Here is an 18,781-nt window from a genome sequence, read left to right on the forward strand (position 1 = left end):
TATATATATACATACTGTATATATATATATATACATATATATATGCTCCATGACCATGTTAAAAGAACTTGTAAATAAATGAATAATGAATATATTTCAGAGGATGCACAGTGGAAGGCAGCATATTGCACAGTTTTACAGTGCATTCAGTTCAGGTGTCCTGTGTGTCAGTGATGGTATGGAGGTGAGGTGAGGTGTGGGGGGGTATTTGTGTCCCTCTTTAATGTCCTTCTCGGTTGTGATTGATTGTTGTTGTAGGGATATAATTCACATCATGTGACATGTTTTGTGATATTTACTAACTTTAAAATGTGGCTGAAAGCTCTGGGAAAATTCCAGTAAATGGACCTTACTGTGAAAATATTCTGTTGAACTACCTGTAGTGTTTCTTCTTCTTCTGTTGGATTTAGATCCACACCTGCTTTTATATCACACAGTATACTTTAATAAGGCACTCTCCTTTATTTCTGTTATTATGCTGTATATTTCATGGTGTTGTTATTATTACTGTGTAGTATGTGTATATTGAATACTGCACATATATATCAGCCTATATGTATCAGTATATACTGGAATAAATGTTATTGTATGTTATTACATATATACTATATATATATATATATATATATAGTATATATACTTACTGTATGTGATAATAACATTTTGGATAAATTATTCTGATTCCTGTCCCCTTTTTATTATCCTTTTTTCATGCATTAATAATAATAATAATAATAATAATAATAATAATTATTATTATTGTTATTAGTATTGTTATTATTGTTATTGTTATTATTATTATTATTGTTATTATTGTTATTGTTATTAGTATTGTTATTATTGTTATTGTTATTATTATTGTTATTGTTATTATTGTTATAATTATTGTTGTTGTTACATTAGTGACCCTTCAGACAGCAGACTACCACAGAGACATGATACATAATGATTTATTACAAATTAATAAGAGAATAAAACAACTTGCATTGGACTACAAACAGGAGAACATCTTATTTTAATTTTTCTGAATGTTTGACATGTTTTGTTTCTCTGCGTTTGAGCTGAGTTATTGATTATTATTGATCTGATCTGATCTGATCTGAGGCGGGTCCGCCGCCATGTTGTCCCGTGACGTCACCAAACAGGAAGTGAGCTCGTCGTTCTCTCCGTGGTGGCGGCTGGCTGCGGCGCGAGAGATACTCTTCCTCCTCTTCCTCCTCTTCTTCTTCTTCATCCTCCTCTTCCTCCTCCTCGCGGACCATGGACGGGTGAGCGCGCCAGAACCTTTCCCGCCGTCTCTCTGGTTTCCCTGGTGACTGAACCTGCGCGAGCCCTCCGCGTCACTCCCTCCTGTCTGCTGTTGTTGTTGTTGTTGTTGTTGTTTACCGGAACATTTTCCCGCCACGCAGCCCTCTCCCTCTTCCCGCTCCTCGCGCGCTGTTCTTCTTCTCGTGTTTCTGGTTGTGTGTTTTTGTTGAGAGCGTCGCGAGCGAAGAGTGACGATTCAACGGCGGGATTTGATTTGCTGAACTCTCGCGATAGCTGCGTGAACACAGAGAACAGCCTGTATAGAACAGTATTTACATTCTCTGAATCCTTCGTGTTTATGTCGTTAAAATGTTATAAATGTTCTCAGTTCAGGTGTTTCTAATGTGTCCTGAACTAACCGGACAATGTTTATTAAAGGGACTGTTCGTAACGTCTAACACGTATGAGTCATTGCTGGTCGGTGTCTCGTGTTTCTACTCTATTCAGAGTGACGGTCCGTATCCACAGCCTCCGTGCTCTCCACGCTCTCCACGCTCTCCACGCTCTCCATTCATTGTCTATGTAAGCAGCCGCGCAATGCATTCTGGTAGCGTGGCGTCGCGATTCGAGAAACAGAGCGCCACGACGCCCGCTCCTTATTTGCATAAAGTTGAGGGCTCGTCTAGTTTATGCAAATCACGGGCGTCCGACGCGACTCGCCGCCTCTCCAAACTCCCAAGAATCTTTTAAAATAAACGTTGTCGATCTAAAATAAAGACAGATTCAGCAACTGCGTGGATTATTTCTCGCCTCAAATGTTTTCAGAAACACATTTCAGTGAACTATTTACGTGAAATAAGAGAAGAAAGTTTCCAAACGAGCCTCCATACTGGTTCCAGTTTGAAAGCTGGGAGCAGCAGCCAACGGCGGGAAAGCGTTCGTCCAATCAGGTGGGGACAGCCTGGGTCTAGTGACACGCCCACCAAGCGTCCAATGTTGGGAAGCATCGTGTCCCCTCGCGATAAAAAACGGCCCTGTGGACACGAACCATGACGGTCCGTGTCCACAGGCTCCGTGCTTTCCACGCTCCCCATTCATTGTCTATGTAAGCAGCCGCGCAGCAATGCATTCTGGTAGCGTGCAGTAGAGTGATATTGTGCTTTTAGCTGACGTGTGTCTCCTCACTGTGTTGAGCGATGCTCCTTCATGTCTATGTAGAGCGAGCACAAGCGCCAGCAACAGGACGCTGACTTTAGTTGACTTAACGGACACAGGTGAAGCTGTTAACAACACATTATGATTCTTACTAACAGACCCTTTAACGGTCTTTATGTGAATAAAACAGTAAAAATACTAAACATAAACAGCCATCTTTAGTGATTCTTCAGTCTGTTCTTCAACAGTTAGTCGATAGAAAGATAATTAGTCCGCGTTGTTTTAATAATCGATTAATCGTTTGTGTCGGATATGGGCCGATCAATAAATATCATTAATAAATAATGTAAGTAATTGTTAGTTAGTTACAACCCTAAATGATGTTATGAGATGAAACAAATAAAATAAAGGTGGAAGTAGAGCAGAGACGTTGATCAATTAATCTGTTCGTCAATCAAAGAAAATTACCATTTTTTATAATTAATTAAATTATCAAACAAAAATGTCAAACATCCTTTGGTTCCAGCTTTTACTACTCCTTTTAGTAGATTCATATTTATTTGATGTTTATATATAATATACATATAGTATTTTATATATATATATATATATATGTATTTTATATATATATATATATATATATATATATATATATATATACATACTGTATATACTGTATAATATTAACATATGTGTTTGTCTCTATAGGAATCAGTGTTTACTTCCTCCTTCAGCTGCTCTGCGAACATGAGCACCTCCAACCTGTCCACAGGTGAGACCAGCCTCTCAAAACATGCTGGCCCATTATGAACGTACCGAGGACTCACCTGTGTGTTTGGTTACTGGACTCACCTGTGTGTTTGGTTACTGGACTCACCTGTGTGTTTAGTTACTGGACTCACCTGTGTGTTTAGTTACTGGACTCACCTGTGTGTTTAGTTACTGGACTCACCTGTGTGTTTAGTTACTGGACTCACCTGTGTGTTTAGTTACTAGACTCACCTGTGTGTTTAGATACTGGACTCACCTGTGTGTTTAGTTATTGGACTCACCTGTGTGTTTAGTTACTGGACTCACCTGTGTGTTTCGTTACTGGACTCACCTGTGTGTTTCGTTACTGGACTCACCTGTGTGTTTCGTTACTGGACTCACCTGTGTGTTTAGTTACTGGACTCACCTGTGTGTTTAGTTACTGGACTCACCTGTGTGTTTAGTTACTAGACTCACCTGTGTGTTTAGATACTGGACTCACCTGTGTGTTTAGTTATTGGACTCACCTGTGTGTTTAGTTACTGGACTCACCTGTGTGTTTAGTTACTGGACTCACCTGTGTGTTTAGTTACTGGACTCACCTGTGTGTTTAGTTACTAGACTCACCTGTGTGTTTAGATACTGGACTCACCTGTGTGTTTAGTTATTGGACTCACCTGTGTGTTTAGTTACTGGACTCACCTGTGTGTTTCGTTACTGGACTCACCTGTGTGTTTCGTTACTGGACTCACCTGTGTGTTTAGTTACTGGACTCACCTGTGTGTTTCGTTACTGGACTCACCTGTGTGTTTCGTTACTGGACTCACCTGTGTGTTTAGTTAATGGACTCACCTGTGTGTTTAGTTACTAGACTCACCTGTGTGTTTAGTTATTGGACTCACCTGTGTATTTAGTTAATGGACTCACCTGTGTGTTTAGATACTGGACTCACCTGTGTGTTTAGTTACTGGACTCACCTGTGTGTTTAGTTAATGGACTCACCTGTGTGTTTAGTTAATGGACTCACCTGTGTGTTTAGTTACTAGACTCACCTGTGTGTTTAGTTATTGGACTCACCTGTGTGTTTAGTTAATGGACTCACCTGTGTGTTTAGTTACTAGACTCACCTGTGTGTTTAGTTATTGGACTCACCTGTGTGTTTAGTTAATGGACTCACCTGTGTGTTTAGTTACTGGACTCACCTGTGTGTTTAGTTACTAGACTCACCTGTGTGTTTAGATACTGGACTCACCTGTGTGTTTAGTTATTGGACTCACCTGTGTGTTTAGTTACTGGACTCACCTGTGTGTTTCGTTACTGGACTCACCTGTGTGTTTCGTTACTGGACTCACCTGTGTGTTTAGTTACTGGACTCACCTGTGTGTTTCGTTACTGGACTCACCTGTGTGTTTAGTTACTGGACTCACCTGTGTGTTTAGTTATTGGACTCACCTGTGTGTTTAGTTACTAGACTCACCTGTGTGTTTAGATACTGGACTCACCTGTGTGTTTAGTTATTGGACTCACCTGTGTGTTTAGTTACTGGACTCACCTGTGTGTTTCGTTACTGGACTCACCTGTGTGTTTAGTTACTGGACTCACCTGTGTGTTTAGTTACTGGACTCACCTGTGTGTTTAGTTACTAGACTCACCTGTGTGTTTAGATACTGGACTCACCTGTGTGTTTAGTTATTGGACTCACCTGTGTGTTTAGTTACTGGACTCACCTGTGTGTTTAGTTACTGGACTCACCTGTGTGTTTAGTTACTGGACTCACCTGTGTGTTTAGTTACTAGACTCACCTGTGTGTTTCGTTACTGGACTCACCTGTGTGTTTAGTTAATGGACTCACCTGTGTGTTTCGTGTCTGTCCACAGTGGATGGCACTGATAGGCTGTGTGTTTCTGAGCGCGCTCAGTGCGTCCCGTCTCCGGTCCTTCACCTGCGTCAGCTTCCTGCTGACGTCTCTGAACAGGAAGTGCTCACTCTAGCACTTCCTTTCGGCCGAGTTAGTAAGCTGATAACGCTGAAGGCCAAAAACCAGGTGAGTGCTAAGAGCTAACAGCTAAGAGCTAACAGACTCAAACCGGTTTATGATCCATCGGGGACATTCTGATGTTTGATGATAAAAATGTAGTAATTACCCAATAATACAAATATTAAAAATAATGCTGTTTCCAGGTTTTCCTAAAACTAAACTTCTGTTCTGATTTATTTCTGTGAATTCACAGAAACAAAATGCTGAATTTCTAAAAATTCTACAGAATTTTTACGACTTCTGTAATTTCTTTTTTTATGAGAAATTAATTTAATTTGAGCGACATTTTAAAACACGACAGACCTGCACTACATTTATTTTAGAATTTTATTTTCAACAACTTTTAAAGATATTAGTATTTTTTTCTGTGGACTCAGAAATAAGAAGTTTAGTTTCAGGAAAATCTGAAGAATAAAACTATTTTGTTTAATTTCCACATTTATTTATTTATCAAAAACTAGCACAACAGGTGTATTTCTTTTTATAAATATTTCTATATATTTTTTAATTTTCTTTATTGTAAATTTTTTTATTTAATTTCTCATTTGTTTCTTGACTTTTGTATGATTTTTATCTCCATGCACCAAAATCCTTCTTCACACATTTTAAATGTTTTTAATTTTAAATTTTATGTATTTGCGTCTCACCTTGATTCATGGTTCTATTTATTAACGTTTTCATTTGTTCTAAATCTGTCATAAACATATTGTCAGTGTCTGTAATCACTCACTCCTCACTGTCGATCCATTAGAATGATTAATCACAGAACTGATCATAGTTGATCGTCCATATTGAGCCGTTATCTGTCTTTTTTTCCTTCAGGCGTTTTTAGAAATGGCGTCGGAGGAAGCGGCCGTTACCATGGTGAACTACTACACCTCGGCCCCGCCCACCGTCAGGAACCAGCCAATCTTCATCCAGTACTCCACCCACCGCGAGCTCAAGACCGACAACCTGACCAATCAGGTGAGGAGCAGCGGCTCTGGCCCCGCCCACTTCAACACTTCAACTGTTGTTATTGAAATTCTTTTTGAGAATTTTAACGTCAGAATGTGTTAATATTATTATTATTATTAATAAACATAGTGCTTTACAGATGAATTTAAAATACTAAATAATTAAAACAAAAAGGAAATTAACTGTAACGGACAAATTAAAGTCATCCCATGGTGATATTAATATTTATTTGTTGTATTTTTAAATGTTTTTCTCACCTTAAGAGAATAAAAGTTTATTTGATTTTTAAATGTACATTTTTTTTAACCTACTATTAAAATGATATTTTACATGTAATCGTTCTTTTAAATAGTTAAAATGTGTTTGTTTGCTGACAGAGAGCGGCGCTGCAGGCCATCAGTGCAGCAGCAGTGCATTCTGGGAACATGGCGTCAGGAGGAGAGGGGCGGGGCTTAGCTCCCGGTCAGAGTCCCGTCCTGAGAATCATTGTGGAGAATTTATTTTACCCGGTGACACTGGAGGTCCTGCAGCAGGTCGCATATCCATGCTTCTATTATTATAATTATAATTATTATTAGATTTATTATTATTATTATTATCGTTATTATTAGAATTATTATTAATATTGTCATTATTATTATTATTATTGCTATTATTTTTTATTATTGTTATGATTATAGCTATTTTTATTATTATTGATGTTCTTTATTATTATTATTATTATTTGTATTGCTATTATTATTGTTTTTGTAATTATTTATATTATAATTATTATTATTGTTGTTGTTTTATATTACTGGTTTGTTATTATTATTATTAAAATTATAATTATTATTGTTTTATATAGCTGGTTGATTATTGTATATTATTATATTGTTGTTATTGTTGTTATTATATATAGCTGTTTTATTATTGTATATTATTATATTGTTATTATTGTTATTATATATAGCTGTTTTATTATTGTATATTATTATATTGTTATTATTGTTATTGTTGTTGTTTTATATAGCTGTTTTATTATTGTATATTATTATTATTATTGTTTTATATAGCTGGTTTATTATTGTATATTATTATTATTATTGTTTTATATAGCTGGTTTATTATTGTATATTATTATATTATTATTATTATTGTTTTATATAGCTGGTTTATTATTGTATATTAATATTGTTATTATTATTGTTGTTGTTTTACATAGCTGGTTTATTATTGTATATTATTATATTGTTATTGTTGTTGTTTTATATAGCTGGTTTATTATTGTATATTATTATATTGTTATTATTGTTATTATATATAGCTGGTTTATTATTGTATATTATTATTATTATTGTTTTATATAGCGGGTTTATTATTGTATATTATTATATTATTGTTATTATTGTTTTATATAGCTGGTTTATTATTGTATATTATTATATTGTATTAATATGTGGTGTGTTTTCAGATCTTCAGTAAGTTCGGCTCGGTGTTGAAGATCATCACGTTCACCAGAAACAATCAGTTTCAGGCTCTGCTGCAGTTCAGTGAGATCGTGCACGCTCAGCACGCCAAGGCCGTGAGTCACGTGCACGCTCTCTCCATCACACACACACAGGTGTATAAATGCTATTCACTGTCCCTGCTGAGCTGTGGACCAATCAGATGGCCGCTGTGTGTCTTCCTGTGTTTCAGTCTCTGGACGGTCAGAACATCTATAACGGCTGCTGCACGCTGAGGATCGACTTCTCCAAACTGAGCGCGCTCAACGTCAAGTACAACAACGACAAGAGCCGAGACTTCACCAGAGCCGATCTCCCGACCGGAGAGCTGGACCCCGCCGCCGCGTTCGGTAAGACCGGCTCATGCTGATGCTAATGCTCACCAATGATACCGGAAACCAAACAAGCGACTTATCTTCTGTCACCGTTACTGCAGGACGCCGACACGTCTCTGAGGGCGACTTGACAGGAAGTAGTTTAATACAAGGTGGCTACTTTGTATTAAGTTGTTTTACTAATAATAAAATGGCCATGACAGTTTTTCCTCGCCAAAATGTAGTGTAAGTTTGGAGCGTTATAACCTCCGTCACTCCGTCTCTGCTGTCTGCTGACGGCTGAGTGGACGGCAACATCTGGAAACGTCTTTTACACTTTGTTCACGTCCACGGTGCTCTGCGGTGTTTAACAGCTGTTCTCTGGTACAATAACTCCAATTATACAGACTCACGATGGAGTCACTGACGAACACTAGAACAAGCTATGTAGCTGAGAGCTGTTTAATCCCACGAACCATCGGGACCTGAACGCCACTCCCAGAAGCCCTCAGAGACGGGAACTACAACATGCAGCACCGCCCAAGATCACCACACCACCACCAGTCCTCTGGTGCCGATGTTGTGTTGAAGTCTGCTCCCCCGTCCAATAGTGTTGAACGCCGCTGCTAAGCAACGGATATATTAAAGTTACTGTCGGCGTCTAGAAGCTACAGAGGCTAACAACAGTAAGATAATGTAGGAGATGTAAATGTATAACGGCAGAGGAAGAAGATGAGGCCGTTGGAATATCAACACTTTCATCAATTACCAAGAAAAACAATATACGACTAAAATTACAATATATTAACTTATTATGCACCAAAAAAATTCATATGGACTCTATTTGAAGGAACCATCGGTTCAGGTTCAGGTTCAGGTTCAGGTAGGGGGGACACATTGACAGGAAACAGAACTCAACACAACACCGGCTTCACAACAACAACTTCTCAACTTGTCGCAGTCAAATGTTGGAATTAAATCCTGAGAGTTTTGCCTGAGTCGTGGCGCTCTGCCGTGATGAGAATGACACGTTTGTTTTTGTCTTATTTGGACGTGTTGCTGCTGCAAGAGCTGCTCAATGAATGCTGTGTTAACTGTGTGTGCGTGTGTGCGTGTGTGCGTGTGTGTGTGTGTGTGTGTGTGCGTGTGTGTGTGTGTGTGTGTGTGTGTGTGTGTGTGTGTGTGTGTTTATGTGCGTGTGCGTGTGTGTGTGTGTGTGTGTGTGTGTGTTCCAGGTGTAGCTCTGCCTCCATACGGAGCTGCAGGTTTCCCGCCGACCTTCCACCAACACACAGGTGAGTCATCAAATATGTTAAATGATTATAACTAGAGATGCAGCGATACCGCCGTTTATCAGACCGAGTACAAGTACTTACATGTGGTTCTCTCCGATACGGAGTACCGATACGAGTACTTCTCTGTGCCAAAAGACCCTCGTTAACAGCCAGCTGGAGGGTGTGAGCGACACACGGCGGGCTGGTGGCGAGAGGTTAACGTCACGCTGACGTAAAGTGGCATCGGTGCCGTTTTGTGAGTACGAGTACATGAGCACAGTATCGGACCGGTATCGGTATCGGTGCATCCCTACTTATAAAATAGAGCAAAGAATATAAAAGAAGCACTGAAGGAAAAAGTAAAAGTAATACTTCCTCGTCCTCCTCTTCCTCCTCCTCTTCCTCTTCCTCTTCCTCTTCCTTCTCTTCTTCCTCCTCATCTTCCTCCTCCTCCTCCTCCTCCTCCTCTTCCTCTTCGTCCTCCTCTTCCTCTTCCTCTTCCTCTTCCTCTTCGTCCTCAGGCATGTCGATGGCGGCCGTCCCCGGCCAGCTGATGTCTCCTCCTTGTGTCTCGCTGCAGGTGGCGCCTCCTGCAGGTCACTCTGTGCTGCTGGTGTCCAACCTGAACCCAGAGGTCAGAGGTCACACAGTCACACAGCAAGCGACCAATCAGAGCGCTGCACTCTCTAACTAACTTTATTAACCCTGTTTGTCTCTGCAGAGCGTCTCGCCTCACTGCCTCTTCATCCTGTTTGGTAAGAAACATTAAAAACATTCACCATTCATATTAAGAAATATAATTATGACTGTAAAGCCACCAGACTCCATTCACAAAAACACTGATCATACCTCTCAGAGCACGGCAGCATACTGCACGTACAACCACACTACAGACACATCCACACTAACCCTTCACTTCATGTTTATATTCAACAGTTTAATAAATAGTATTATTTATGGTTCATTTAAATTTGACCATTTGTAAGCCAATTAAATGATTAAATATTAAATAATTAAATTCTAGACTTGTCTTATGGTCAGAAGGACTTAAAGTTCATATCAAATATTAAAGGATGATGTTTAGATTATTTTAGTTTTCTGTCGTCTTTCTGAACAGAAGTGAATCATATGTTTTATGTTTTTGTGTGTTTTTGTGTGTTTCCAGGTGTTTATGGGGACGTTCAGCGAGTGAAGATCCTCTTCAACAAGAAGGAAAATGCTCTGGTTCAGATGAGCGACGCCACTCAGGCTCAACTCGGTACGACAAACATTCACAATGATTTCTTCTGAAGCCTAAAAACATACAAATGATTTGTGTTAAAACTGTTTCAAAGTTTAATTCAATGAGGCGGCGGAGAGCAGAGCGGCTGCAGACGTTCTTCACATTTTATAATACTTACCTAATCATTATAGAAGATTAATGTTGCAGACAGAAGACGGAAGCTGAGAGCTTTTTATTAAATCTTCAGATCACATTATTAAATTAATTATCTCGAGGTTGATAACAGTTTATTGTTAAATTAAATTCAATTAAATTCAGTATAGACTGAAGAGTTGAGGAGTTTTCTTCATCAAAATCTACAAATGTCTGTGTGTCGACAGAAAAATGCGATAACTGAATTAAAGAATTTAATTAATTAATTAATTTTAATTTATTTTATTTTATTTTATTTATTTCAATTTAATTTGTTTTATTTAATTAAAACAAATTAATTAAATTAATTAATTAATCAATTAAATAAATACATGTTAAGTGATAAGAAAGTCATAAAACAACATTTTTGGAAAATAATTGATCATGAGTTTATGGTTTATCAATTATTTAAGTCAGATCAACACTAATAATATTTGTGAGTTATTAAAAGAACCAACAATAACATTTTGAAACAGAAACTTCACTGGAAATTAAATTAATATATAATAAAAAATAATAAATATGCTGTTCTCCGCGTTTTATAAAACAATGAAGAAACAAATTAAACACTAAAATATTTTTATTTCTGACGAAATGGAAATATACGGAAGCCCTTAAAGGCAAGCGAGAAATTTAAGAACAGGTGGAATTATTATTATTTATTTCTTTTGCCAGGATAATCTTTCTACGTTTTTGTCTGTGAAACAGATAAAAATAATGTAAGTTATTGTTTTTTCCTGTCTGAAAACAAGTGATTATTTTATTTTGCCTCTTAGGGAAAACGGGTAAAAAGAAATGTACGCTAATTTCTTTTCTTTTTTTTGGCAGATTTTTCCAAGTTATTTATTTTTTAAGGAAAACAGATGGAAATATTTTTTTTACAGATTTTTCGAAGTTACTTTTTTTTCTTGTCTGAAAACAAGTGAATTTTTTTTTTTTTGGCAGATTTCTTTAAATATTTGTTTTCTTTTGTTGGATAAAAAAATATTTTTTTTTCTTTTTTTAGGGAAAACAGATGGAAGAATTTTTTTTCACTTGTTTTCACACAGGAAAAAAAATTAACTTAGAAAGATTATCCTGGCAAAAACGTTTTCCCGCCTGTTCTTAAGTCATGAACGCAGGAGAGAAAAATTATTTAGATCAGACTTATAAAATGGATCACCAGAAAAAAAAAGATTCCCACTTGCTGTTCAGGGCTTCCGTAGGAAAAAGAGTTTTAGTATCGCTCCTTTCTTTAAGTTAAAGTAAAGTCATATGTAATTTATTTTTCTTCCCCCCCTCCTATCCCCCCCACCAGCAATGAGTCACCTGAACGGGCAGCGTCTCCATGGTAACGTGATCCGGGTGATGCTGTCCAAACACCCGGTGGTGCAGCTGCCTCGCGGGGGGGCGGGGCAAGAAGAGCAGACGCTGACCCGGGACTTCTCCGGCTCCGCCCTCCACCGCTTCAAAAAACCTGGATCCAAAAACTTCAACAACATCTTCCCTCCGTCGGCCACGCTGCACCTCTCCAACATCCCGTTACGTTCCTTTACTTCACTACCGCAGACAATATACAGATAACTCTCTGAACACGAGCATCCTCGTTCCTCTCAACATGTGCCGTCACTCTCTCCAGTCTTTCTGTGGTTGTTAATGTTCCCTCGTCTCGTGTCGCAGGTCGTCGGTCAGCGAGGAGGTGTTGAAGGACTTGTTCTCCTCCGCTGGATTCACAGTTAAAGCCTTCAAGTTCTTCCAGTGAGTAACTCTGAATCTCTCGATCTCTATCTAAACTGTTTATTTACTCTCAGACAATATTTATGATCAGATCAAATCAATAATCAATCTCTCGCTGCCTCACAGGAAGGACAGGAAGATGGCTCTGATGCAGCTGGCGTCGGTGGAGGAGGCCATCGAGGCTCTGATCGCTCTGCACGACCACCAGCTGGACCACAACCAGCACCTCCGAGTCTCCTTCTCCAAGTCCACCATCTGACCTCCGAGTCTCCTTCTCCTAGTCCACCATCTGACCTCCGAGTCTCCTTCTCCTAGTCCACCATCTGACCTCCGAGTCTCCTTCTCCTAGTCCACCATCTGACCTCCGAGTCTCCTTCTCCAAGTCCACCATCTGACCTCCAAGTCTCCTTCTCCTAGTCCACCATCTGACCTCCGAGTCTCCTTCTCCAAGTCCACCATCTGACCTCCGAGTCTCCTTCTCCTAGTCCACCATCTGACCTCCGAGTCTCCTTCTCCTAGTCCACCATCTGACCTCCGAGTCTCCTTCTCCAAGTCCACCATCTGACCTCCAAGTCTCCTTCTCCTAGTCCACCATCTGACCTCCAAGTCTCCTTCTCCAAGTCCACCATCTGACCTCCGAGTCTCCTTCTCCTAGTCCACCATCTGACCTCCGAGTCTCCCTCTCCTAGTCCACCATCTGACCTCCGAGTCTCCTTCTCCTAGTCCACCATCTGACCTCCGAGTCTCCTTCTCCTAGTCCACCATCTGACCTCCGAGTCTCCTTCTCCAAGTCCACCATCTGACCTCCGAGTCTCCTTCTCCTAGTCCACCATCTGACCTCCGAGTCTCCTTCTCCTAGTCCACCATCTGACCTCCAAGTCTCCTTCTCCAAGTCCACCATCTGACCTCCGAGTCTCCTTCTCCTAGTCCACCATCTGACCTCCGAGTCTCCCTCCAACCCTTTTATCTGACCTTTGACCTTTGACTTCAGGGCCTCTGATTGGCTGATGGTGGGAACAAACCGACCAATGGGAGAGCCCCGACACCACCGAGCTTTCTGTGCCTATTAAACACTCTGACATCACAGATGATGTCCCAACGCGGCGGTGGGCGTTGCCATGGTTACAGAGGTTACAGAGCACATCATTCCTGAGCAGACTGAGCTCCCAGTAGCAATGCATTGTGGGTAGTGGAGTCCCAACAAGGCGCTATTGTGAGTTAAACTTTTTTTTTTGTCTAAATGTTTAAATTAATGTGATGAAAATAAAAAAAAATCTTTTTAGTTAAAAAGAGAAATTAAAAACTGCTTTTTCTCAAAATCCCCAAAATAATGGAAACATTTTAAATTTTATTTTTCTTTATTTTGTTTTTTTTAATATTTAAAGTTACTCAGCATGGATAAAAATAAAACCAGTAAATCTTTATTTATTGAGGTTATTTTTTACTGTAAAAGCAAAATGAAATCATTAATATTTTAATCATTGTCTGAGTTTTTTTAATTGAGTCCATTTTTTATTGTTAATTTTTTTAATTCTGCCTCTTTAATGAACTTCTGGAAAACAACTTTAACAAAAGCTCATTGAAATCGGCAGTTTTGGGCAAAGGCTTTCGATGGTTTACAGATCTTTGAATCCTCAGCGACGTGCCTTTCTCAACGGCACTTCATGCTACTGTTTTGACTTAAATTATTATTATCATTATTATTGTTACGACTGTAGAACTTTAGCTGGCTGCGATCTCAACCGACCTTCTTCTGTGCCTTATTTTCTGAATTATTCTGCTGGTTGTTATTTCTTTTTTACGTGGAGTTTTGGTGGAGTTCTGGTGGAGTTCTGGTGGCGGGTTGTTTTGATCTGACTTGATTTTTTTGTACAAGTTTTTCACTTAGTTAGTTGAAAATGATTTTATGTCGTATTGTTGGTTTATATATTTTGGGGAAGGTTTTTTAATCATGAATGTGTTTATACTGTAAAACATGACATAGGTAATGCTTTCGACGTCCCGCCCACCTGTCGTACCTGCGTGTGTGTGTGTGTGTGTGTGTGTGTATTTATACGTGTGTGTATATATATTTGTGTGTATCAAGCTGAGCTGTGATTGGTTGATCTTCAAATGTCCCACCTTCTTTTTTTTCTATTAAAATATATATTTAATTCAAATCCAGCTCTTGTTTTTTTAAACCTTTACTTAGTTTTTATTTTAATTTTATGTTATTGGATTTTTGGTGTTGATTTTCTTTAAACAGGAAAAAAAAGCCACAAAAAACAGGAAGCTGCCGATTCCCAGTTTGCCTTCTGACCTCTGACCTCTGACCTCCCGACCGGAGCTGATTGGGTTAAATATTAAATATATACATATTAAATATTGTGAAGGAGGCGGCGGCTGAGCTTAGCTTGGTTTACATTTTTGGTTTGTTTATCAATAAAACGCAGCGTGACAGCAGACATAAAATCAGCAAAAATATTCAAAATATTTTGATTTCAATTTTTATGTAATTATTTTGCAACAGCAAAACGTCTGAAAATGTTTTAAATTAAATTTGGTGATAACGAAGCCTTGAAAAAAAAGTGGGCGGCGAGGTCAACCAAACCAAAGTTTGCGTGCCTTTTAATTGGACCAACTCATTCTTCCATTATGACATCACTTCCTGTTTAAATGGCTTTCCAAACTTTTTTTTTTTTTTTTTTTTTACTTCCCAGTATTTAAGTTTTTTCTCCGTACACACAAAACATATTCTTTAACGTAAAGTTATGTAAATATTTATGTTTTCATGTCTTCACGTTTCAGGTAAAAAGGTTACTGGTTTCACATGAAGTGAAAGTCGTTTTTTTGTGACATCACATCCTGTTTCAGGGCTACATGTGAACTTATCATATAGCCCCGCCCATCCCATCAATGAAAACAACAATCAATTAAAACCAAAGGAAGGGTTAATTAATTAATTAAAGAATCTTTTACCTCATAGCTCTGCCCACTCTTTGTTAGATATCCCAGCAGGCATTTCAGAACTTTACGATACTGTTCTTGTTGGGAAGCGCTGCTGATTCACTGCAAGAAAACATGTTGAAAATGTTTTACGTTTTAAAACCTGACTAATAAAACAGCACATTAACAATGTTACACTTGTAACTTGTTGTAACATGAAACATGATGTGACGTTACATTTGTAACATGTTGATGTGATGTTACGTTACACTTGTAACATGTAACACAATGTTGTTACACTTCTAACATGTAACATGATGTTACACTTGTAACATGTAACACGATGTTGTTACACTTGTAACATGTTGTAACATGTTGTGACGTTACACATGAAACATGTTGCTGTGATGTTACGTTACATTTGTAACATGTAACACGATGATGTTACACTTGTAACATGTTGTAACATGATGTGACGTTACACATGAAACATGTTGATGTGATGTTACATTACATTTGTAACATGTAACACGATGTTGTTACACTTGTAACATGTTGTAACATGGTTACATTACATTTGTAACATGTTGTAACATGTTACATTTGTAACATGAAACATGATGTTACATTTGTAACATGAAACATGATGTTACGTTACATTTGTAACATATTGTAACATGATGTGACGTTACACATGAAACATGTTGATGTGATGTTACATTACATTTGTAACATGTAACACAATATTGTTACACTTGTAACATGTTGTAACATGTAACATGGTTCAAGTAACAGTGAACATTTTACATGTATTGTGAAGTCGTAACAAGTTACAGGTGTACATGTTACAAGTACTGTCATTTGTAAATTACTACTCGTAACAGGTGACAGTACTTATAACTCAATGAATAGTGTAATTGTACGTACTGTATCATGAAACATGTTAAATACCTGTAAACTTGAATCTTACATACTTGTAACACTTGTTACACATAACAATACTGCAATGCGTAAGTTACTACCTGGAACAAAGTGACAATACTTGTAATTTAAAGTATTGTAATATGTTACACACTAGTTTGTATCTTGCATACATGGTAGTATACATGTTACAATATGTATATTATCTATAATGACCATAATTACATGTTGAAAGTATGCAGATACAAGTACGTTACACTTGTATACTAATGTTAAGTTATTGCTTGTAATGTATTATACTTGTGTTAAATACAAGTATGTAATAACATACACTACATGCTAAAGTACATGTATTGTCAAATGTAGTATTATAACGTAACATACTTGTATTTTTCAACCTTGTATAAACGTTACAATACTTGTTATAAGTGTTGTAACATGTTATAATACTTGTATGTATTTTAAAACATCATACATGTTACATATTAAATACTACTACATTGTATGTAACACGTTACAATACTTGTGCATGTAAAGCAACATGTCTTGTATGTTGCGTACTCGATACTGTAACTTTAGAAGTATTGTTACTTGTAACATGAAAACATAAAACAGTCTCGACAGTAATTGAAATTATTGAAATCTAAAAATTGTTAGAAATATTTGAAACTCCTTCAGAAATATCAGAATATGTTCAACATGTTTTTAGTGAATTAAAACGGGTTCACATCGTTATCCATTTTACCCAAATTCCCCCTTTTGTACCTGAATGTTCCTGTTTTTCTATGCTAATGAATGTAAAGTACTTGTGGTGCATTGTGGGAGAAGGTAGGACTATTATTGTTATTATTATATGGAATATTTTTTAATATTAATACCAGTGCATGGGGGGGGGGTCTGTGCTTGATTTAATTTTTATTTATTCTGAAAGTGTGACAGGAAGTTGTAGCATGAGTCACTGAATAAATAAATAATCTGACAACCAATGGCTGTCGTCGGTCTCTGCAAGCCCCGCCCACCGTCTGTCCAGCCAGCCAATCAGATTGCGAGACACATTCTCAACAAACCAGCACATTTTAAAGTTCAGCTTTGAAAGGATAAAACTTTATTGTTCCTGTGTTGACGCAATCCTCAGCTGTGATTGGTCGCTTCGCAGACTACAGCAGATATTTGTAATAAAAAAAAGAAATACAACAATAAACAAATAAAGAATCCTAACGATCCAATCGGACGACGGCGACAGAGGTTCGTCCGACTCAAAGCTGACGTCATCAACCAAACCCCCCCCACCCACCCCCCCGCCCCACGTGGCTACGCTAACAGCTAATGGCTAACAGTGAAGCAACACAGCTTTAAAAAAACACCTGTGATCGTCCACGCACACGCACGCACACACACACACACACACAGTGTACAGTGTTTAGACTCAGAAATGTGATTTATTTATTTTTTTGTCATTTTATAGTTTCTATATTTGGTCCTGTGTTTTATTGGATGTTTTGTGAATCTCATGAAATGCAGCGACCGTTAAGCGTCACAGAATACTGGAGAGTTCATTCAGTGCTGAATCGGGTTTAACTCTTTACTTTTATCGGGGGGGAGTAACAACTTAACAAAAAAATAATATATATATATAGAGAGAGAGAGAGAGAGAGAGAGAGAGAGAAAAAATACAAAACTAATTAGATTTACAACTTAACAAAAATTCTCTGATCTCATTGGCCAATCTTTGTTTCTGTCACGGCTCGTTCTCTCGTTTCACTGAAGACGTGTTGGGGTCTATTAAAGGGACTGTAAGTAACTTCTTAACGTATAAATCATTGCTGGTCGGTGTCTCATGGTCGCTCGCGTGTGTCTCCGCTGAAAAAAGCCAACACTAGGATCAGCATTGATTCATGGAGAGACCTTGGTCTGGTCAGCTAACATTACTGCCAAGCAGCTGAAATATAGAGTGATATTGTGCTTTTAGCTGACGTGTGTCTCCTCACTGTGTTGAGTGATGCTCCTTCATGTCTATGTAGAGCGAGCACAAGCGCCAGCAACAGGACGCTGACCTTAGTTGACTTAACGGACACAGGTGAAGCTGTTAACAACACATTTAGGATTCTTACTAACAGACCCTTTAACGACGTCTCGTAGAGTTCCTGTTTTTAACTACGATACAGATTTTTACTCCTTCTACAATTATTTTGTAATTACGAGATAAAAAAAAATCACGTAATTATCTGATTTTTGTTACAATCACCGATTTCTTACTCACAAAATAAAGTCGTCGTAATTATGAGTTATTTTTTTATTAGTTTTGTAACTATGAAACAAAAAGTTCAGACCAGATAAAGTAGTTTTAAGATGTGTTTCATAATTATTAGGGCTGTCAACGTTAACGTGATAATAACACGTTAACGCACATTTAATTTAACGTCACTAATTTCTTTAACGCAATAACTTTTTTAGGTTGTAGCGGCTCAGTTGTAAAGCTAGAGTGAAGATCCTGGTATCATAGTAAACTATAAACCTGATGAATCCATCGGTACCAACCAGGTCAGACTAGCTGGTCATGAAGGAGTTAAATAACGCTCTGA

General features: G+C 38.0%; 1 protein-coding gene across 1 annotated transcript; it reads left to right on the top strand.

Moving 5' to 3' along the window:
- The first annotated feature begins 1,118 nt into the window (after window positions 1-1,118).
- LOC119477701 (polypyrimidine tract-binding protein 3-like) lies at window positions 1,119-17,185 on the top strand. Its single transcript, XM_037751800.1, has 14 exons — window positions 1,119-1,268; window positions 3,112-3,175; window positions 5,031-5,197; window positions 6,014-6,157; window positions 6,526-6,681; window positions 7,602-7,712; window positions 7,829-7,985; window positions 9,185-9,244; window positions 9,745-9,857; window positions 9,945-9,978; window positions 10,389-10,481; window positions 11,935-12,157; window positions 12,297-12,374; window positions 12,480-17,185. The coding sequence occupies exons 1-14, from the start codon at window positions 1,119-1,121 to the stop codon at window positions 12,610-12,612; spliced, it is 1,683 nt and encodes a 560-aa protein (XP_037607728.1). The 3' UTR covers window positions 12,613-17,185.
- The last annotated feature ends 1,596 nt before the right edge of the window (window positions 17,186-18,781 follow it).

The sequence above is a fragment of the Sebastes umbrosus genome, chromosome 19, assembly GCF_015220745.1.
Source record: "Sebastes umbrosus isolate fSebUmb1 chromosome 19, fSebUmb1.pri, whole genome shotgun sequence".
NCBI lineage: Eukaryota > Metazoa > Chordata > Actinopteri > Perciformes > Sebastidae > Sebastes > Sebastes umbrosus.